The sequence below is a fragment of the Ahaetulla prasina genome, chromosome 3, assembly GCF_028640845.1.
Source record: "Ahaetulla prasina isolate Xishuangbanna chromosome 3, ASM2864084v1, whole genome shotgun sequence".
Classification (NCBI taxonomy): domain Eukaryota; kingdom Metazoa; phylum Chordata; class Lepidosauria; order Squamata; family Colubridae; genus Ahaetulla; species Ahaetulla prasina.
The window spans coordinates 202,811,470-202,833,842 of NC_080541.1; the positions used below are offsets into that span (position 1 = coordinate 202,811,470).

The 22,373-nt window shown below is 35.7% G+C and overlaps 2 protein-coding genes across 12 annotated transcripts in view; one reads left to right on the forward strand and one right to left on the reverse strand.

Moving 5' to 3' along the window:
• NCOA3 (nuclear receptor coactivator 3) overlaps window positions 1-16,248 on the forward strand; it is a 97,089-nt gene extending 80,841 nt beyond the window's left edge. Inside the window, exons 11-23 of one of the 2 annotated variants that reach the window (XM_058177528.1) lie at window positions 259-644; window positions 929-1,788; window positions 2,916-3,054; window positions 3,492-3,686; window positions 4,399-4,635; window positions 5,000-5,126; window positions 6,865-7,036; window positions 8,016-8,315; window positions 8,697-8,801; window positions 9,417-9,621; window positions 10,734-10,908; window positions 11,788-11,929; window positions 12,582-16,248. In XM_058177528.1, the coding sequence (XP_058033511.1) occupies window positions 259-644; window positions 929-1,788; window positions 2,916-3,054; window positions 3,492-3,686; window positions 4,399-4,635; window positions 5,000-5,126; window positions 6,865-7,036; window positions 8,016-8,315; window positions 8,697-8,801; window positions 9,417-9,621; window positions 10,734-10,908; window positions 11,788-11,929; window positions 12,582-12,593 (3,055 nt within the window). In that variant the 3' untranslated portion in view covers window positions 12,594-16,248. Of the gene's footprint in view, window positions 1-258; window positions 645-928; window positions 1,789-2,915; window positions 3,055-3,491; window positions 3,687-4,398; window positions 4,636-4,999; window positions 5,127-6,864; window positions 7,037-8,015; window positions 8,316-8,696; window positions 8,802-9,395; window positions 9,622-10,733; window positions 10,909-11,787; window positions 11,930-12,581 lie in introns of both variants that reach the window. The other variant, XM_058177527.1, reaches the window with a different exon arrangement.
• Window positions 16,249-18,819: 2,571 nt separating this feature from the next.
• Window positions 18,820-22,373, reverse strand: part of SULF2 (sulfatase 2) — a 324,326-nt gene continuing 320,772 nt past the window's right edge. For all 10 annotated transcript variants that reach the window (XM_058175024.1, XM_058175025.1, XM_058175020.1 and 7 more), the window contains 3 exons: window positions 22,096-22,126; window positions 21,681-21,734; window positions 18,820-19,830 (listed from right to left, as the gene is read on the reverse strand). In XM_058175024.1, coding sequence (XP_058031007.1) covers window positions 19,800-19,830; window positions 21,681-21,734; window positions 22,096-22,126 — 116 coding nt within the window. In that variant the 3' untranslated portion in view covers window positions 18,820-19,799. The remainder of the gene's footprint in view (window positions 19,831-21,680; window positions 21,735-22,095; window positions 22,127-22,373) is intronic.

Consider the following 22,373-nt stretch of genomic DNA (forward strand, 5'->3'; position numbering starts at 1 on the left):
ACATCAGAAGCCCCCTCCCCCCCAGCATTGTAATGATTATGATCATTTAATCAATTTTTATTTTTAAAAAGGACAGGAAAGAAGCTGGTCAATTTTGGGGAATTACGCCATGATTTTTCAAACCTTTTTTCTTTTATTAATCTAGAGATATTGAATTATATTGTGTGTAGGTGCATTTTTCTTCTGTGTTTAATGTAACACAATTAAAAAGTGGATTTGGAGCCTGATTTTATTGTATTCCTTTGTTCAACCTTTCAGAGAACAAAATGGATATCGACCAAATCCCAATACAATGGGACAGAACATAAGAGCTTCTACAACTATGAGTACCAATTCATGTAGCGGTGTTATGAATATGATGCCTGGGCAAAATGTACCGCTTCAAAACAGAAACTATGCCATGGGAGACCCTAACATAATGGGGCAGATGAGTGGTGCTAGGTATGGAGGTCCAGGAAATATGGGATCAATGAACTCTGGGCAAGGAATGCAGCCTTTTCCTTATCAAAATAATTATGGATTAAATATCAGTAGTCCACCACATGGCAGCCCAAGCTTGAATGCCACTCAACCAAATATAATGATATCTCCAAGGAATCGTGGGAGTCCAAAAGTGAATTCACACCAGTTTTCTCCTGTACCAGGTAAAGGTGGCTTTCTAAGTAATATTTCATTTCAATATAAAATATCAATTTATTTACAGAAGATTACTTTTTTTATTTGGATTTATAACCGGTCTTTAAAAATATTCCCTGAAATGTATTGAAACATAAACCTTGAGTCAGTTTAGTCAAATTAATTATATCATTATTCTGTTGTGAGAAAGATCGCATGGAAAATAGTTCTGCTTTGTTTTCCTTTTTCCTCGAGATATTTCAAATATTTATGAACTATTTTTTTTAAACTAAACTATGAACTATTTTTATAGGTGTACACTCTCCAATGGGACCGGTCAGCAATTCAAGCAGCAACAACTTTTCAAGCAGTTCACTTAGTGCTCTTCAGGCCATTAGCGAGGGAGTTGGAACAACTCTCCTCTCCACACTTTCTTCACCAGGTCCTAAACTGGACAGTTCTCCCAATATGAATGTTCCTCCTCCACAAAGCAAAATGGGGAGCCAGGATTCAAAAAGCCCCCCTGGCATGTTTTGTGAGCAGAATCAAGTGGAGAGCTCCATGTGCCAGTCAAACAGCAGGGACTCAAATAGTAATAAAGATAGCAAAGAGGAGAGTCTTGAAGGTGCTGATCAGAGGGGACCAGCTGAAAGCAAAGGACACAAAAAGCTTCTTCAATTGCTAACGTGTTCCTCAGAGGAGAGAGGGCACCCAACACTTTCAAATTCACCCTTGGACTCCAGCTGCAAAGAATCTTCTAACAATGCTACAAGCCCTTCATCTGGTGTTTCATCTTCTACATCGGGAGGAGTTTCTTCATCAAATATGCAAGAGAAGCATAAGATTTTACATAAGTTGCTACGAAATGGTAATTCTCCAGCAGAGGTAGCAAAAATCACAGCTGAAGCTACTGGGAAAGATCCATTTCATGATGCTAACACTGTTTCCTGTGGAGAAGTTGTGAAACAGGAACAAATGAGTCCTAAAAAGAAAGAGAATCATGCTCTGCTTAGATACTTGCTTGACAAGGATGATGGAAAAGAGCCACTTTTAAAAGACATTAAACCTAAAATTGAGACTCTGGATACCAAGATGGGACAGTGCTGTAGTTCGGCCATGCCTACATCAAGTAATGAAAAGGAGATGAAAATAAAGACAGAACCCACAGAAGAGGTAGAGTATAAGTATTCAAGTGTTAAGCAGAATTTCCATTAAAAGAATATTTACTTTTAGTTTCATTCCACAAGCTTATTTGACAAGCAGGGTCTGGTTAAAAATTCCAATGGTCTACGAACAAGTAAAAACCCTGAGGGAGTTATCTTACATCGTTCTTAACTCAGTTATATAATAGCAATTGCCTTTTTTTTTTTTTAGATTTTTACATGGCTAGTTCCGGGTGAGACTGATTCTGAAGAGGCATTCCTTTCTGTAGGAGAAAAGCTGGAATACCTCTTTTATTTTATTTTTTAAATTATTTTTAAATTATTTATTTGTCAAATATGTATAAGATAACAGAAATAAGTATAAACATGATTATGAATACAGGATAAGGATACAAATAAATGGGGACAGTAGGACAGGGATGGTAGGCATGTTTGTGCACTTATGCACACCTCTTACTGACCTCTTAGGAATGGGGTGAAGTCAACAGTAGACAGTCTCAGGTTAAAGTTTTGGGGTTTTGGGGAAGATACCACAGAGTCAGTCCAGGCATTGACCACTCTGTTGCTGAAGTCATATTTTCTGCAATCGAGTTTGGAGCAGTTTACCTTAAGTTTGTACCTATTATGTGCTTGTGTATTATTGTGGCTGAAGCTGAAGTAGTCATTGAAAGGTAGGATGTTGTGTACTATGCTTAGGTCAGACCAAAGGCGGCATAGTTCTAAGTTTTCTAATTCCAAGATTTCAAGCCTGGTGGCATAAGGTACCATTTAAGTAGATTCCACCTATAGGATTTAAAGAACTTAGAAATAGTTAATATTTTAAAAGACTGAATATTTTAATAAATGTTTTAAAATTATTCAATTAGGTTAAATAAATGAAAGGATGAACTACTAAGTAATCACTTTCTTTTTTTTTCTAAGTTATCCTTTAAATGGATTATGTGTATGGCCTTACTGAATAGTTGTTTTTATTCTTCCTAGACAAAAATGTACTCTGTGTTTATTTTGTTCATTTGTTTTTGTTGATTTAAAAGTTAAGGCTAAGTCTCAGACGGATACGTTTTGAGTCCATATTAGCTTATAAAATCCGTTCTAGAAATGTTAAAAACTAAATTCATTATTTAAAATGTTTTGCAGATAAGTGGCAATTTGGTGGATAATTTAGATGCAATTTTGGGTGATCTGAATAGTTCAGATTTTTGCCATAATCCTATCCCTACAAATGGAGTTAGTATGGGAAATAAGCTACCTCTATGCCAAGGAAATTCACCAATGGGTAAGGAATTATTTGTGCTCTGATTTTATTTCAAAAAATAGTTTATGTTTATAAATCAGTGAAATCAATATAGTAGTTCACTTTTATTGTTAGGTTTTTACCTTTTTTTGCATATTAGATTGCATTTTCTTGACCTTTATAGAATTGAACATGTAGCTGAAGAAGATCTAGTTAATACAAAGTGTACAGAGAAGGGGAAATATTATATTAATTTAATTTCACATTGGAATATAATATTTTTCTGGAGCATTTCACTATATTTCCTTAATAATTTCTAATCATCATCATCATCATCATCACCCAGCATAGTTATCTCGTTTGCTGTGTATACTGTCATTTTGTGTAAATAATAATAACAATAATAATAATAGATATACATACAGATAATATTTTTTTACAGATGATGCATTTACAATTCTATTTTAATTTGTCAACAGGTGTCAGAAGTCCCCAGACTAGGCAAATCACCCGCCCTCCTTTCAACAGAGCCATATCTTTAGATAGTCCTATATCGGCGGATTCTGTCTCATCAATGAGAAGTGCTAGTTCATATTCATTGTTACAGAAGCAAAATATGATGGTTGAGAGACCAAGAATGATTGAAAATCAAGAAAATTTTGGAGCCAATATGGGTTTGTTTGTAATTCCTTTCTTTACCTTAATTAGGACCCCAGAATTTTAATAAACTGTATCTGTATAGTCAGAAGATGATTTGTAATCCTCCAACAAGCAAGTATTGTAAACGGTAGGTTGGTCTGGTTTGCCAATTTGACTTTTGAAATCACAAATTATTGACATGACTGTTCTTCAGACTTCAGTGCCTAGAATATTTGATGCATAAATGCAGAGTGGATAAAAAAGTGAAATAGAAAATCAGTTCTGAAAGATGGATTCCATAAGTTTGAAGCTTTCCTGTTGCATTTTAAACAATTACAACTATGAATCACAGTTTAGGATATTTGAAATGCCATCCCCGCTTTAAAAAGTTTGGCTTTTCTGGAGGAAATCTCTGCATATCTCACAAAATGTTTCTACACAAGAGTTTCCTGATTTTAATATGTTGTTACCGGTAGTACAGTTGGAATCCAGAGGTAGAAAAGCCTCTGTATAGTAATTCTCAAATCTGAATTTTCAGTAAATTGTAGTTCCAGCACATATCAGGTTGGGGATGGGAGGTGGGGGTGAGAACTACCTTAATATGTGGAATGTTTTCAGTTTTGACTTAGAATTATAATCTGAATGTGAGGAGGAGGAGAAATGCCTGCTATAATTAAGTGAAATGCATTCCGTATTTTTCAGTAAAGAAAGTAAAATGCTTTACTTTAAATATGTGAATTCTTTCAGGGATCTGTAACAGAAATGTTTCCGTGAATCAGCATTCGGCAAGTGACTGGAATCTACAAAATTCAAAACTGAACAGGATGGAGCCTATAGCTTCTGGTTCAATGGCAAGGGCTGGGTCAGACTGCAGCTCTTCTCTTGCCCGGTCTTCCATGGGAGGATCCATGCCTGGTTTGCCCATGAGGTCAAATAGTATTCCCGGCACCAGATCAATGCTCCAACAGGAAATGATCCATATGAGTGAGTGATTACAATTGTTATTTACTGAAACCTTTGTATTTCAGATCTTGGGCACAGCCTTAAGCCCCTTCTTTTTCTTTCCCTTTCATATTTTTCCCAGCTATTAAAAATAATATTTTTATACTTTTTTCTCATTTCTGTTTGGATAAGACTTTGAGGCTTGTTACAATTCAGATCTAAATCAATTTGTGCATGAAACATGCTGCCATAATAATCAATCTTCTACTGTTCCATGTTCAAAGGAATATAGCTTCAATTATTTTTTAATCACTATAGTGCTATTTTTAACATTGAAAAATTGCTGTTCAATATTTGTTGCTTCTGCAAGTGAAAAAAATGTGTATTTTGTTTCCTTTTTTAATAGGGTCAAATGAGATTAATGTAGGAATGGGAGGAAATCCTTATGCACATCCAGGACCATCTAATCAGCCAAATGTATGGCCTGACAGCATAGTCTCCATGGAACAAGCAGCTCAAGGTTTGCAAGACAGGTAATAATTACTACTTATCTGATTGTTTTATTGTTTGGTCACAGGCAAATAAGAAAAATACTTTGGTCAAACCAAAAAACATAAAATATTCCTTGTATGTTCTATTAATTTCTGATTGACTTTGACTATAAACACCTCTTCTGCATCAGTGTTTCGAATTTGAACCATCCTATGAAAGACTGTCTGTGAAGTCTAATTAATATTATTTGGTCATTGACTGGATTGTATTCTCTTTACTATATCTTTACTGAGTATGAAAGTAGCACATTTGTTCATTGTGTTTTTTGTTCTGGGTAGAAAAGAGTATGATTTTCTGATGGAAAGTATCCCATTCCAGTTCATTTCAATTTGCTAATACCTAAGATGCCAATGTTTTAATTGACTAATGCCTAATTGGGTAGTTAATTTAATTCTTCACCTGGCTGAACTTTCCCATATTCATGCATTTTTAACCTTTCACGTTCCAACTGTAATTCCGTCTTTGCCACTTTGGATTTTCTTTCCTGTATATTAACATCAGCAACTAGATGTCTAGAAAGCTTTTATCTAGCCTCATCATACACACAATTAGTACTCTAAAAAGATTCTCAGCTTTTCCCCTATGGTGCCATCTGAGCTGAGGGGTCCATCATCTGGTCCTATGTGGTCAGTCATTTTATCTTATATATCCATCTAGTTTTCTTGGTAAAATGGGTTGTGGCCATGTTATTTGAAGGACTGCCTCTCCCCAGTTACATATCCCCAGCTCACCAAAGCCAGAATGCCAGGTACATTATGTGTCCTCTCAGGGTAGCAGATCTAGTAGGAACCAGAAGAAGGGCCTTCTCTGTGGCGGCTCCCTCCTTCTAAAACATTCCTCTGAGATAAATTAACCTCCCACCCTGTTTTCCAAAAGGCTCTGAAGACATGGTTCTTTCGGTGGGCCTAAGGTCCCCAGATTGCCATGGAGCTGATCAAGTGGCTGATATGATTGTGCTGGCTGCCACTTCAGGGGTGGGAATGGGGAGGGTTAGAAGATTTTTATATTGCAGAATTTTAATGATGTAAGCCTCCCGTATATGAGATAGGAAACCAAAGAAATGTTTTTAATAAATAAATTAAATACAGAAATGGTTTATCCTTGTTTTCTTTCACTTTCCGCTCCCATGCCTTCCAAAAGTCATCCCCCCACCCCCCCAATGAAACAGCATAGCAGAACTTAGGGCAGCTGGCTAGGTAACAAGAATTAAAAGCATCAGACAGGAAGGAAAATGTTTGAAAGTATAGGGCAGAGAAGAATATATTATTTTCTTTTGAAGTATAACACACCTATATTAAAATAAAATGGAATGAGCAACATAATGATTCTATAAAGTCCAGCTTCTTTAAGCTTATTTGTTATTCTGAGAAACAAAGAAGGGCGTTATTAATTTTTTTAAGGGAATATGTTCAATATGGTTGGCCTCAGAAAAGTTAACATTAAATCATAAGCATGAAAAAGAATCTGAAACGTGATTCAGTGAGACAACCGGATATGCCAATTTTGCATACATTCACAGTGTAATACTTAGGTTTGAATCAATGGGTTAGTTTAGAGAGACCTTTTTTTCAGATTCAGGATGACAAATTCTTATACGTTGGTACCAGTGTCTTTACTCTCTTCATCTTAGATTTTTTCCAAGGACTTTTCAGAATTAATTTTAGCAGAGAAATTCTTGCTTTCGATATCCTGCTCATTTTCAACATTTGTCTTTCCTAGGCAGTTAGTTAGAAATTCCTTGGATGACCTGTTATATAATACTCCAAATGTAGATGGGCAAAGTGATGAAAGAGCTCTATTAGACCAGTTGCATGCATTGTTAAGCAATACTGATGTTACCAGCCTTGAAGAAATTGATAGAGCCTTAGGAATTCCTGATCTTGTAAACCAAGTAAGTAAATGATCCTCTTAAACTCTTATTTTTCAGCTAGCTGAATATACTGTAAACCAAAGGTCTTCAAACTCGGCAGCTTTAAGACTTGTGGACTTCAATTCTATGCTATGCTGGCTGGAGAATTCTGGGAGTTGAAGTCCACAAGTCTTAAAGCTGCCAAGTTTGGGGGACCCCTGCTGTAAACTATAAGGATGCTGCTGAATCAGTTCTGGTGCAGTTCTCTTTCTGCACTATTATCGATGCTTACAGATTCTTCTATGAGAATTGATTTTAGATTGTATACACCTGTTACACCTCACCTTTTCCCCAACAGAGCACAGTTCAAGTTCAGTTTATTGTTGCTCAGTTGGAATTTTTTTTTCAGTTTTAAATATACATTAAAAGGAGAAGGTTAATTAAGCTATTGATAACAATTGATACAAAATACTGCACAAAATACTGTAGTGCCACAATTAAAACCTGGAAAATCATAGTGAGAAAAACGCTCCATTTAATAATTTAAGACAAATTCTTTCATCTAAAATTATTTTGTTCCTAGTACTTGCTCCAATGCTCCATTATTTATTATACATAATTGTAATTAGGTATGCACATAATTTTTCTATATTAGCAAATGTGATGCTATACCATTTTACTAATTACTGATCTAAATGAATGATTCCAGATAGGTGGGTGATAGATACTGTTAATATAATTTTGAATGGAAGGAGTCGGTGGAGCTAAGGAACGAGATTTCTAGATTATGTTAGAAGATTACCTTATAATTTTCATAGAAGTGCCAGAAGAGATGGCAAATTATGCCTTTCCTCCAATAGCCATTATCTCCAGGTATATATTCTCTCTCTCTCTCTCTCCCCCCTTCCCTCCCTCCCCCTTTCTCTCTCTCACACACACAATAAAATTGTTCACCATCTGTCTATTAATATATGTAATATATTATTGCAGAGAATGAACTAAGTTCCCTATTTTTTTGAAGGGACAAGCTTTGGAATCCAAACATGAAGCATTTCATGGCCAAGATTCTGCAGTCATGATTGACCAGAAGCCTCCAATATATGGACAGCCCTACCATGGGCCAGGAGCAGGAATGCCTGGTGGTTTTAGTAGCAGCATACAGGGCCAACAGGCAGCCTTTAACTCGATGATGAATCAGATGACCCAGCAGAACAATTTTCCAATGCAATCCATGCATCCCAGAGCAAATGTTATGAGACCGCGAACCAATGCACCAAAGCAGCTCCGTATGCAACTCCAGCAGAGGCTTCAAGGACAGCAGGTAATATGTTCTGAAAAAGCAGAATTGGATTGTGCCAAAATGTAACATTTTTTTTCTCCTATTGGAATGTATAATACCCATAGTAATGATTCAGTCTTCATTGCTGTACTAATCTGCTTGATTGTTTGTCTGATGTATTCCTTGCGTATCTGACTGCTGGAGAGGATGTTGATTGCCGGAAAGGATTGTCAAAATCAACAATAAAAAGCTAAGAAAGAAAGAAAAAGGCCTTCCAGCAGCCAACTTCCAGATAGCAGGAATTAGTATTAGACAAACAATCTAGCTGGTTGCTGTACAAAATCAATCATAATTCGAGGACTACATGATAGTGATACATTTTTATATAGTTCTTTTACAATATATTGTTTCCTTTTTCTTAAGTTTTTGAATCAGACTCGTCAAACGCTTGATATAAAAATGGAAAATACCAATCCTGGTGGTGCATCGGTGATGAGACCTGTTCTACCTCCCCAGATGGGATCACAAGTGAGTCATTAAGGCCATTATCTTGGTCAACATGTGTTAGAAATAAGACATGCAAGGGCCTCCCATTTCCTGCTTTACTTACATTTTTGTTCCTCTCCATGTAATCATATTCTCATATTCTGTATTTGGATATTGGTATTTTTACTCTATCAGGTGTTGAAACTTTAAATAAAAAGTTAAATGTTCTTCAAGTTGACCCTGAATTCTAGTGCTTACATAGGCATATTTAGTTTTTAATTAATAACAACACGGAAGTTGGACACTACTCCCAAGATGGTTGGACTTGTCAGTCAAGGCTCCAGCCCTTGATTTTCCAGATGATTATCTATTATTTCAGATTATTCTGTTCAGAGGTTGGGCTAATCTAATACTGCTGTCTTCTGCATGGATTGTGTGATTTTGGCTGCATAAATAGAGCAGACAGACAATGAGTTGGAAATATTGTATACTAGATCATGATATGTGTTTTCACTGTAGAATTGATGTACATCTTCCATTGGAGTCTTAATTTATTAAATAAGTATTATGACAACACATTTAAATATTTTTATGGTGAATGGCTTATTCCCTATCCTCTGATTTTGGTATTAACAGCAAGGCTTCCTTAATGCTCAGATGGTGGCACAACGCAACAGGGAGTTAATAAGTCATCATCTCAGACAGCAAAGAATGGCCTTGATGATGCAGCAGCAACAGCAACAACCTCCAGCCTTCAGTCCTCCCCCGAATGTGACAGCCTCAGGAAACATTGATGGTGCTGTTACAGGCTCTCTGATGGCTCCTGTCCCACCCCAACAATTTCCGTACTCTTCAAATTATGGTATTCATTTCACTGATTCAGTTTTCTTCCTCTTTCTTCTGGACCTAAATGATGTCATAAATGAAGTACCTGTGATCTTAAGGACGAAAGCTTAATATAAATAAATATAACCAGGAAGGAGATTGGTAATTTTCAAATGATCTAAAATAGAATTGACAGACAGAGGTTTAAGATTAGATGGCATTTATCATTATATTTAATTCACTTTGCAATTATGTTGATTGCAGGGCTTTGATTTCAGTTACTGCTCATTTATTTCCTAATTGCTCAAAATGTTTCTCTTCTGCCAGTGAAATGGTTCAAGAGCATACACGTATCTTAAATTTGTTGCTTTGATTTCTCATATTCAAATTATTTCTTCCTTCATTGGAACAATTTAAATTTTTCAGAATGAGTTCCAATTAGTCTGATCACATTGATTGATTGATTGATTGATTATGTACTGTCAAGTCATTTTTGACTTCTAGCAACCACAAAGATATACTAGGTTCATATTTATTTGCAACATGAGAAATTGAAGAAAGTACATCAGTTCGGTTAATATCAAAATCCATTAGAGAAGAGGGAGTCATGACCTTTTAACACTGACGTAGAACTAAAGATGCCATTCTCTTGAGTACTATGGCTCTTCAAAATAATGCTTTCTTCTACTATACCACTAGGTATTTTATTTAGTGAGGATTTGATTAAATTAGATGAAGAGAAATTTTGAAAACCATTTTTTGTAACTTCTGATAGAAGCAAAGGGCAAAACTTTCAAATTGCATGTTGTTGCAAATCTTTTACCTAATGCATTGTGGATTAGATACAGCTCTGATTTTGCAATAGCACAATGAGCCATCCATCCATCCAAACATACATACATAAATACCAGTAGGAGAACAATGTGTACAGTTCAATAGCTAGTTTTAGATGATCAAAGATTTGTTTAAAATGAGTGAAACTCAAGACAAATATAGGAAATCCTTTCTAGGGTCCATCTTGTGAACTATATGCGGAACTAATTATTACCAGAGATCAGTGTTGATAAAGACATGAAGAATTCCTTTCTTAAACAAACATTTATTGAAGTATAAATAATGACCAAAATGTTACCTTATGTCCTTTTCAAGGAATGAGCCAGCAACCTGATCCTGCCTTTAGCAGGGTATCAAGTCCTCCTAATGCCATGATGGCTCAAAGAGTTGGACCCTCACAAAATTCAATATTGTCACATCCCCAGGCTTCACCAATGTACCCAACGCCAGAGATGAAGGGATGGCCTTCAGGAAACATTGCCAGGAACAGGTGAGAGAAAAATCTTGGCATTTTCAGAATGAGAATGACAGCACCAATGCAGGTTTTCAATAACAGGGAAAATAATAGGATGAAGCCTTTCTCTTGCCTCTTTTTCTATTTTTGCTTCAGATTCTAGCTTAACTGCAGCTTGATGTATCAAACTGTCAGCAGATCCTTAAAACTACAAAATACCTTTTTAAAAAGTTGGGAACTTTCTGAAAAACGTGATCCAATTGCTCAACCCACTCATTTCCTTGGATATACTGTTCTCTGCATGGTAGAGAGGATATATAGACCATGTGGTCTATTTAATGTAACAGGCGCTTTTAAGAGAGAATTTCAGATTACAGGACAACTTAAGAACTTCTGTGTCCTTTGCTCTTCAAATAGTCATTTGTTTAATTCTAGTGATTCCACCAGTGATTAATTACTGTACAAACTGTTTGCAGAAGGCAGTTGGCTTCGATACTTTTGATTTTTGATATTTTTAATGCCAAAGTATGACCAAATGTATGACCAGACATTTTTTTAAATCTAGGTCTTAACCTCAACATGTTACTCTGTTAGATATAAATTAGGTTTATTTATATTTAATAAGTAAAGTATTGTGTTCTGATAAAAGTTAGAGTATTTGATTTTAAAGATGTAGAACTTTAATATTGCAGACCTTAGGTATCTTAAGGAGTAAAAGAAAAATAGAAATTAAAATTAATCAGAGACCATTGCTATGCATCATGTTATACTTGCTCACCTTGAATGACATCTGCCATTTTGAAAGCACTTCGATATTGATGGCATTGCTATCATCTCCTATTATGTCTTGTGAAATTGCAATTACTGTATATTCAATAATTTATCTTTTTTTTGTATATTTTTTTTGTCCCATAGTTCTTTTCCACAGCAGCAGTTCAGCCACCCAGGGAATCCTGCAAGTTACAATATGATGCATATGAACAGTAGTGGAAGCCACATGGCCCAAATGAATATCAATACTATGTCTATGTCAGGAATGGCCATGGGTCCTGATCAAGTAAGTGGCATTCAGTTTCTAAAGATCACCAGCCATGATCAGCTCCTTTAAGTACTTTAAGGTAGAAATCTGTGGAGATTCTCATGGTTATCCCAAAGGTGCTTTTTCCAAATGGCAACTGGACTTACTTGCTTTTTCCCCTTTGAAAACATTTAGCTTCTCATCCAGGAAGTTTCTTCAGTTCAAAACATTTTCAAAGGAAAAAAGCCAAGAAAGTCCAGTTGCCTTTTGGAAAAAGTACCTTTGGGACTACTTTTAACGTAGATCTTCTCAATATTTTCAGGTCTGATTCATAAATTAGATATACTTGGTATGCTTGGTCTTTTTCTTGTATATTTCCTTTTTTCTCACAGATTTTCAACTCTATATTATTTCAATAGATTGTCATTAGCTTTCTGCAAGATGAAGAATTTGTAATGGGAAAATAACTATCCATTATCATTCCAGGATCATAACTCTGGGATCCTGTTCTTGGGAATATAGGAATTCAAATGTAACTTACATCTTTCTACCAAAATTCATTCCATAGTGTTCAAAGCACTAATTGCCAGTTAATTTATGTTTAAATTCTTAATCTCTAGAATTGCAATATTACTTTCACTACAGTCTGGTGTTTGTTTCTCTTATATTTTTCTGTTCTTCTTTTCTGCAGAAATACTGCTGACATATCCTGCCAGGATCTCCTAACAGGCTGATGCCATAGATGTTGGTGGACTCTATTACAGAAAAGTGCAAGAGTGTCATGTCAAACATGTAGCCTTATGGGAGGAAAAAACCACTCCCTTTCCATGAAGATCTCCTAAGTGACTTTATAAGTTATGAAGTTTGGATGTGATCAATAGAATCAAAACATCATTGTATAATGTTATAAAAGGGTCAAATATTACTTTGGCATTCTACAATTGGAACATGGCGACAACATTTGAGTAGGTGTAATGGGCAGATAGTTTGTACACTAATTCTGTTTACGGTAGCTATTCAAAGCCCATAACCACAGGCAGACCAAAGTGCCTGGAGAAATCTTAGTAATAATCTTGAATTACACAGTAAAACCCTCTGACAGAATGTAGTTCTTGGCCTTGATGTAACCATGAAACAAAGCACTCAACCATCATGCTGCTGTTAAGGTTGCTTCCATACGTTGGAATTTGGATGTGCGTATTTCAGCTCATTCCCGTCATAGAATCCAAATCATGCTTTTGATGCCAAAAGGTTTCAGGGAGATATGTATAATTATGACAGAGATCTCCACCCTGATGTGCAGGTGTGTGCACTTTACAAAATGGTATATGGAAATGCAATATGGTTAAGAATGATTGGATGGACCTCTCCCCTTGTTAAGATCATTCTAAATTGCTGTTACATACTGTGTTTCTAATCATGGTAATAAGAAGCAATAATCATAGTTCCTGAACTTCACATAAAACTCAAAAAAGACATTGGAGTTGGAAACAAAACTGTTTGTGAATATGTTTTGTAAATATCTTAAGATGTTGTACGATAAATATATGACTTTTGTAGGTCACTAACTCATTTTTGCAGAGTTTGTGAAGCTATTTAACAAAAGATAATTTCTGTAAACTCAATTTAGTTAGAGTCGTTCAAATAGGATTTTTTTAATTATTATTATTTAAATGGTTTTGGAGCTGGGTAATTGTAGCCCTTGTTGTCTCTTGGTTTCTGACAATTTATTTAGAAAATTATGTACTGGCTTTTAAAGATATTTTGGGCATATTTTAGTGGTCTTAAATTTTTCTCTATACCTTAAGTGTGCACTTTGTTACTTTTTTTAATAGAGAGCAATTTGATGACAAAAAGGCTCATTTTAGCTGTTAACAGTTTGTTGAATTTTTAATATAATCTGCTTTTTCAACAAAAGAGCCTCTGCTCCAGGCCACTTGGCTAACTTTTAAAGAAATTCAGTGTTTCTCAGAACATGTTTTTGTGTGTATTAAATGTCTTCTGTCATCTGGAGGCCAAATCTCTTGTGTAACTTACCCAGAAACTTTTATGAATGGCAATTAATTATATTACACCTTATTGCAATATGGGCAACAAATAAATTTATTTTTATGCATTATCCTTCATATCATTATCTACAATTTAAGGCTAGAAATGCCATAGTTTTTCTTTCCATTTATAGCAAATAAATGAAAGTCTGTGTATTGCCTTTTTTTCCAGGAAAATGACTGTAGTGATTCAGAATGAACTATTTCAAAAGGTAGATTAAAATGTCTGAAGCAGTGTAGTGTGTAGTTTCATTATTCCTATTACATTTTCAAATTAGTTCTTCTTGAATATGTAAACTGGTGATTTTCATTACAGTATTTGATTTTTATTGGAAATTTATTTTAATTTTTGCAGAAGCTTTGCAATTTTATTCTCAGAGATACAATTACTTTGCTCCCTCTACTCCAAGGCTGCTGTATTTTAAGCACACACTGAATTTATTGCCTATATAATTCATCCAGTGATTGTATTTCAGTTTCTTAAAGTTGTCTTTTAAATATTTGAGTTTTGATCCAGAGTTATGTGTGTTCTGATGTGCATATTTTCCCTGCAAATGACCAGAAGCTTCCTGACCCTTTTACGGTTCCTGAAGTATCAGTTAATCTGTAAATTAATGAATTATATTTAATGTTTAAATTGTAATAGCTTTGAGTAATTATTTAAAGCGTAATTTAGATGAAATTCCACATCTCATCCTTAATAGTAAATAATTGAGGAAATACGTTGCACACGTTCATATCACAACTTCCGGGCATTCAAGGTGCCTTTTGAAGCTTGTATTGTGGCTCTTATTACAGTAAAAAAAAAAAAAGTGTTTTAGAAGCCATTTTAAGTGCAAAGTGCAACTTCATGGTAAGATGCTAAAAGGCAGATGTGTGCAAAATTTTATGAATTCCAAACTAGTTTCAAGTCTGAAAGGGGGTATTCTGATATCCAGGGAAGCATTCTGAGTAATATGAGAACTTTTCCTATGAAGTTGAAACAATTGGTAAAATTTCAACTTTTATAAGATCTGAGGATTTTGGTAACAGCTGTGAGTTTAGTTGCTTTGTAAAGTTTGGTCTCTCATCTGACAAAGTTTCTGTTTCCTCCTATTTCAATTCTGGTTTCATTATTATTATATTTTCAAATTAGTTCTTCCTGAATATGAATATTCCTGAGTATTTCTAAAATCTGGTAGTATTTGTTGTCTACCGATTCTTTCCCCTGTTGCTACTTCGATTCCAGCAATTTCAAGTTTAATTTTATTAAGTAGAAAAACAATCCTCCATTTCAAAAACTTCATTTTAATTGCTACTAAGAACAGTCTTTAAGTACTGTTAATTCAAAGTATCAACTTTTAGCCGCAATTGGGGCTGGAATTTTGGTCACAAGTCATGATGGTCACAAGTTGATTGGACCTGATTTTATAACAATAGTTAAGCAAATCACAGAGTTATAAATGTGAATCATGCGGTTGTAAAATGAATCACACAATCATAGGAACATGTCAGAAACCAGTGGACTGCTGGAAACTGGCAGAAAAGTTGCATACTGTGGTCACATGATGATGGGATATTGCAATCAGTCATAAATATGAGCTGGTTGCTAAGCACCTGAAATGTAGTCATCACTAGCACTGATGATGCTACATAAGTAGGTAATGAAACGTCTGCAAGAAAATGACCAAGCTCAGAGAGCACTAAGGACCCCTCATTTCAACCTTGAGCTACAAATATTCCCCTTTAAAAACATCTTGCAGCAGTATATTTAGTAGCTGTAGTGCTGCTTGTACAGCATTTGGATGGTTTATTATCGCAAAAAGATTAGAAAGTAGTTTGTCTTCTAAAACGGTCTTTGTAATAAGCCCATTCTCATCCCATCTAATTTGTTTGCCAGGGTGCATCCATTTTTTTCTGTTTATTCTTTGTGTTTGGTTAACCAATTTAGCTACTTTCTACCTAAACTTTTTTCTTTATGCTTTTACTTCAGTAAAACCTGTTTCAGATGAAACCTTTTGAATGTTGCACAAACTAGCATAGACAATTTAGTAGCAGACTACCATGTGGCAGCAATATTGAAATCCTTCAAATGAGAGCAATATTTGTTATCTCAGGAGAAAGGCATATAGTATCTAAAATTAATTCTGGAATTAGTTTACACTTAAAATGACTCGTACAACTGATCTTTACAGCACACAAAGCTGCCTGTGGGCGCTGGCATTTTAAACAAAGGGTTTAATTTGGGATGTGGTCTTGTTTATATTGTTTTAATTTGTTTTGTTTGAATGTGGATAATAATGCAAATAAAGGTTTCTATTTGAAACTGAACTTTGGTGGCATGATTAAATCTCAAATTGTAAACACTATATACTTTCACTTACATTTTTACTCCTGAATTAGATTCTGTCCTGACAAACTGACTACGTTGAATTTCCAGAATCAGGTAACATAATAGAGTTGGGTATAATGCATAAAGGAAACATTTTTCATTCAGAAAAAGCCTGAATATAGTTAGTTGATAGCATTTAGTGGCATAATTGCCTGTTACACATTTGATACTAGGTGAAAGTTTCAACATAATGGTTCCATAGAATGCTTCCATACATACACCACATTTATAACTAGTCCATAATGTGATCTATAAAAAATGAAACAGCCAGCCCAGATCAAATTCTGTAGTTGCCACTTAAAACTAATATTGGCTATATATAGCCTTTACTCATCTTCAAACTGAAGCTCCTTTTCTCTGTGCAGTTTGAAAAACCAAAGTAAAAATGATTTAAACTTAAATTGTAGGCCACAAGTTTCTATACAGGTTTTATCTAGCATAAGGTGGGAAGTAGGTTAAATTTTGTACTGAAGCTTTCAACTTAATGAGGTTTGCAATGTCACCTGTCTTGAAAATAGGTGATGTTATGCTCTCTTTAGGAAGCCATCACTTGATCTAACCATCATAAATGACTATATTCCTGCCACCAAATTCTCTTTTTTGAGAAAGTAAGTAGAGAAAGTGGTAGAGCGGCAGCTAAAAGGGTTTCTGGATAACGATTATCTGGATCCCTTCTATTCTGGGTTCAGATTTGAAAATGAGATGACAGCTGTATTTCTGAGATTTGGAGGCTATGGCATCTCACTTTTTCTTACTGGATCACATAGCAGTCTATGATATTAAATTATGATACCCAGTTGGGCCACTTACAAGAGCTCGGGATTGGAGACAATGTGGTAGAGATTTGCTCTTAAATGGATAGTTCCAATTGCTGGTGGGAGAGAAAAGGTCAGTATTTCTATTTTGGGTTTTAAAAAGTTCACTCTTTTAGTTTCCTCAATGTGCTATGCATGAAAGCTCTGATATTACAAATTAGTATCCCTGGGAAAGAGAATCCTCCACGTTTGGGTGAGGCACTGGTACTATGCTATTGAGGCCCCACTCTGTATCTCCATTCAAGACTACAGGAGTTGTAGAAATTTTGACTTTTGAGAAACTGACCAGCACAGAGGAGGCTCAGAATGAATTATTCTACTAAGAGGAGTTCCTGTTTCTGCAAAGGCTTCTGGTACATGGACAGTTCCATATTTAGCTATAAACAGGTAGCTCTCCCCTGAAGGAGAGAGTGAATAATCTGGGAGGGTCCTCCTGGAATCTTCACCTCACCAAAGCAACAGGAGAACCTTTTTAGTCTTCCATTAATTTGCCAGTTGTACTCTTCTCTAGATCAGGATGTGCTAACTAATTACTTGTGTCCTTGTTATCTCCCAGTTGCATCGTTAATCTACTCTGCAAGACAACTTGGGAGCTGGAGCAGAATGCCATTGCTTGCTTTGCTCACTGATAAAAGATGATACATAGAACTATTAGAACTGCTGGCTGGCTTCTAGGTCTTATTTACTAGTTACCTATAAAGCTCTTTATGGATGAGAGCCATGCTAACTTCATGACTCCAGATGTATATGCCATTATGTTCAGGCTGAGAAAGCATGCTAAGAGTTCTCCTTACTAGGACACCGGGGCTAGATTTCCTTTCTCCTTTCTCTGAAGCAGCTGACTACTGAATAGCACCTCATGAAGAAACATCTCCTAGAAGCTCTGGAGAAAACAAGGGTTAGGGTTGCTTCATGACTCTTATTACTGTGGCTTTATGCATTTTTTCATAGTTGTAAACCATCTCGAATTGTGTTGAGTGGTGTGTGTGTGTGTGTTACAAAAGCAGAGCGGCAATCCTTGCTTAATCTAAGTGGAGCTAGGAACTTTACTAAGCAAAGCGGTTGCTAAGTGAGAATTCATGTGATGCATAGCACATCAGAGGCTCTTAGTCCGGATCTTCCTGCATGATTGCAATGCTTTCAATGTGCAGCTCTCTTGCAATCCCTTTCTTGCCAGTCAATCGCTCTGCAATGGGAGGGAGGGAGGGAGGAGGAAACCCCACACAGGTCAGCCACAAAACAATATACTGACTGTAATGGTGACCATGTGATTGAGGGACGCTGCCTCAGAAGGTTGTACTGGTCATAAATAGGCTTCAGTTTTTTTCAGTACCACTGTAACTTCAACAAATAAATGGTAGGCAAGCACTATGATTATATAAATAAAATACAAAACAGTTTCTCAATGGTGGAAGGTGAAATGTGTAGTAGAAAAACAACTGATGTGTTCAAGTAATGGAAGAAGAGAAATTTCTTTGAGACTGAATTTGGAAACAGTTCAATTTTTTAGAAGTCAGGTCTTACTGGGAAAAGTTCTTTCCCATTCTCTTCCACCAAATGTGTTGTGTTTGTAAATTTTCAGAAATGTATTTCTTCTAATATACAGGTTATATAAATTCATATTTTGGCAACAAAGTAGAATTAAGTTGCTTGTATAGTGATCACAGAATTATCTTTTCAAAAAAGCTCCAAGTATAAAAGTAAACAAGTGCTTTTTTATAGTAATAATTTTGGTTTTTTTAAACATACAGTATAACCACAAAGACTTAATACAAATCCAACTTTGTTAAAATTCAAGACATACATCAACTGCTTTTAATTTTGCAGTGGTTGATTTTTTTTTAAAAAAAATGATCAATTCTAAAGTTTAATTATGCAGTGAAAGTGACATTTTCAGAAATGATATTGGGGCATGCCAATAGTTCAGTAACAAAAATCTTGCTGGATTGGATTTCTTTTGAAATGGAACACTGAGTATTTACAATACAATGCTGGAAAGGTGGTTTCTCTGAGTGAGGGTTTATTTTCTGTTTCTTCTCTCAACCTCAAGGAAGATGTGAACACTGTGAACTAAATTGCATTTTGTAGTACACAAACAAGTGACAATATTATAGTGCTGAATTGGTGCTTTTTTTCAGTAATATCCTTTGCAGATCCTAGAATCCCTTAACAGATTTTTTTTTATCAGTGCTTCAAAGTTTAATTTGTCCAAGCCAGAAAGAAAAAAAAGTGTTATTATCTTCATTTGTCTTTCCAATGCTTTCATTTAAAGAAAATATAAAATTGTCTTCTGTTGAAATCGGATCTTCTGTGCTTTTCCCTCTCAGGATTCTAAAGGTTGCCATGTTTCTCTGCTGTCCTCTTTTGGAATTGTATCTCAGGTGATTGACTGAAATAAAATAGCTTGTGAAGCAAGTGAGGTATAATCCAAAGCAAATGCGAGTTAAACTAGTAGGATACAGGTTTTTGACAACAGTAGTCTCCAGAAGATAACTGCATCATTTTGGACTGCATAAAAATGCAAATATCCTATTTACCTTAGCAACAAAATTCATCCAGTCTTCCAGGCTAAGATTATGATTCAGTCTGAAATCATACATACTTTATTAAGTCTGTACAAGAATTCAAGTTCCGGCCAGTTTATGTCCTCACTGAGGTCTAGCAGTTGTAGGAAATTACCCCTCCCAGCCTTCCCAAAGTTGTCCTCTGTGAAATAGAAATAAAAGACATATCATTAGTTCATTGTAACTGATTGGACTATGAAACAAAAGCCTAATTTTATCAAGGTCACATGAGGAAAAGAATATGAACCACAGGGGTGAATATGAACCTTCTATAAAAGTAGAGACTATCATCTCTCTTACTTGGCAATTTAATTTTTAGAAGGAATTTGACATATATATTAAGAGCTGTGGTGGCGCAGTAATTAAAATTCGGTATTGCAAGCTAACTTTGGCCACAACCAGGAGTTCGATCCTGAGCGGTTCAAGGTTGATTCAATCCTTCCATCCTTCAGAGGTCAGTAAAATGAGGACCTAGATTGTTGGGGGCAATGAACTGACATTGTATGTATTGTATGTATGACAGTATTTCATAGGGCAGTAATGGCGAGTCTTTTTGGCACCAAGTGTCCAAACAGGAATACTCTTGTATGTGTGTGCATGTTTGTGTGCCAGAGTGTAGGAAACCCAAAGATGGGTTGGGCTTGTGTGCATGACTGGCTTGTATGCATGGCTGGCATGTGCATGACTGGTTTTTTGCCATTTTTGGGGCCTTTTTCAGGCTGGTTTTGGCCCAAAAACAGGATGGAAAATGGCCCGAAAAACAGCCTGTTTTTTGGCCATTTTTCAAGAAGTATTCCGGCGCCCACAAAGACCACCGCAAGAAACCAAAAGATCAGATGGCGATGAGTGTGTGTCCATAGAGAGAGCTCTGCATGCCACCTCTGGCACATGTGCCATAGGTTTGCCATCATGGTTATAGGGCAGTAACTTTTGAGGGAGGGAGGAAAAGGAAGAAATGAAGGGAAGGGAAGGGAAGGGAAGGAAAGGAAAGGAAAGGAAAGGAAAGATCAGTCACATGAGGTTCTCATGTAATGCTCTGCAATGATTTACTTAACTACAGTAACCAGGATCTGCTAGAATTGCTGTTGCTAAAATGTGTGTTCAATAGTATTCTGCTTTACAAATGCATCATAATGTAATGGAAATTCCAATCCCATTTGCCATTATTAACTAAGGGACTACCTGTAGCTATAATCTGATATTTAAGCTTAGGCTCAAGTTTTTGCTTTAGTTTGACACAACTGGAAGGCAGCTGACACATTTGCCTAATGCGCTCTACACAGTAAGTTCTTGACTTATGACCATGAGCCCCAAATTTCTGTTCCTAAGCAAGGAAGCTCTTGAGTTTTGCCCAATTTTATGACTCTTTTTTGCCATAACTGTTAAATCACGACAATTAAGTGACTTGTGATCAATGAGCAAATCTATCTTCCCCCATTGACTTTACTTGTTGGAAGTCAGCTGGGAATATTACAAATGGTGATCACATGATCCCGGGACATGCAACTGTCATGAATACATGCCAGTTGCTAAGCATCTGAATTTTGATCTAGAGAGTGTGGGGTTGCCGCAACAGTTGTGTGAAAAATAGTTATAAGTCATTTTTTTCTGTGCCGCTATAACTTTGAAGGTCATTAAATGAATGTCTGTAAGTCAAGACTACCTCGATATAGCCATCATAAGGCAGAATTCCACTCTGATTAACAGGCACATTCAGAATTCAGAAAAAAAAATCTTCTAAATATTGGACCTCCATCAAACAATAATTCAGCTTTGAAGGTTCCATCATATTAGTATTGAACCCAGTAAACCTTTTGCTAGAAACTCCAAATATTAGATGAGGTCCATCACCTTCTCTCTGCTAAGACGGACTAAAAACAGGATATATGAAGTTATATGAAGTTGTAAAAATGTACTGTGTGCAAGAAATAAATAAAAATAAAAGAACAAGAAACAAAACCTAATGATTTATAGGAATAAATTCCAACTTACAGTGACTTCGAAGATGATCTTTTCATTTCTGGCCATTTTCGACGTTGAAACTGCCTAATTTTTGAGACACAATAGGACAGAAAAATTAGTCACACACCTTATTGAGGAAAGAAAAAGAAAGAGAAAGAAAAGAAGGAAGGAAGGAAGGAAGGAAGGAAGGAAGGAAGGAAGGAAGGAAGGAAGGAAAGAAGGGAAAAAGAAAGGAAAGAAAAAAAAAGAAAAAAAAGTAAGACAACCCAGGTAAGCATGCTGGGTAGACAATGAAATATTGAACATTTCTAAAATTGAAGTACCAAAAGGAATCCAATGTTTTGCTGTCCTTACCATAACCTAATTCTATCTGCCTATGGATTATTTCAATATTTAGTGTAGATTTACTTCTGGCGGTGGGGAAACATATAATTAGTATTAGTACCTGTATTGTTCATAACTTCCATCTTTAAGACCTAAATGAAGAAAATAATACTAATTAGCAAGAGTTCATGGAACCAAGGTGAAAAAAGCATATTGTAAAATTAATCTATCAAAAATTTGTTTTAAGTGCTGTGGCACTTTCCAAACACAGAAGTTTGAGAGAACAAAACCACACCAGCTGCATGTAGAATATTGTACACATTCAAGTTCCTTTCCCATAACAACTTTAAAGCTGGTTTATTATGCCCCTACTGCAGTTTGATACAGATGCAAAGTGAT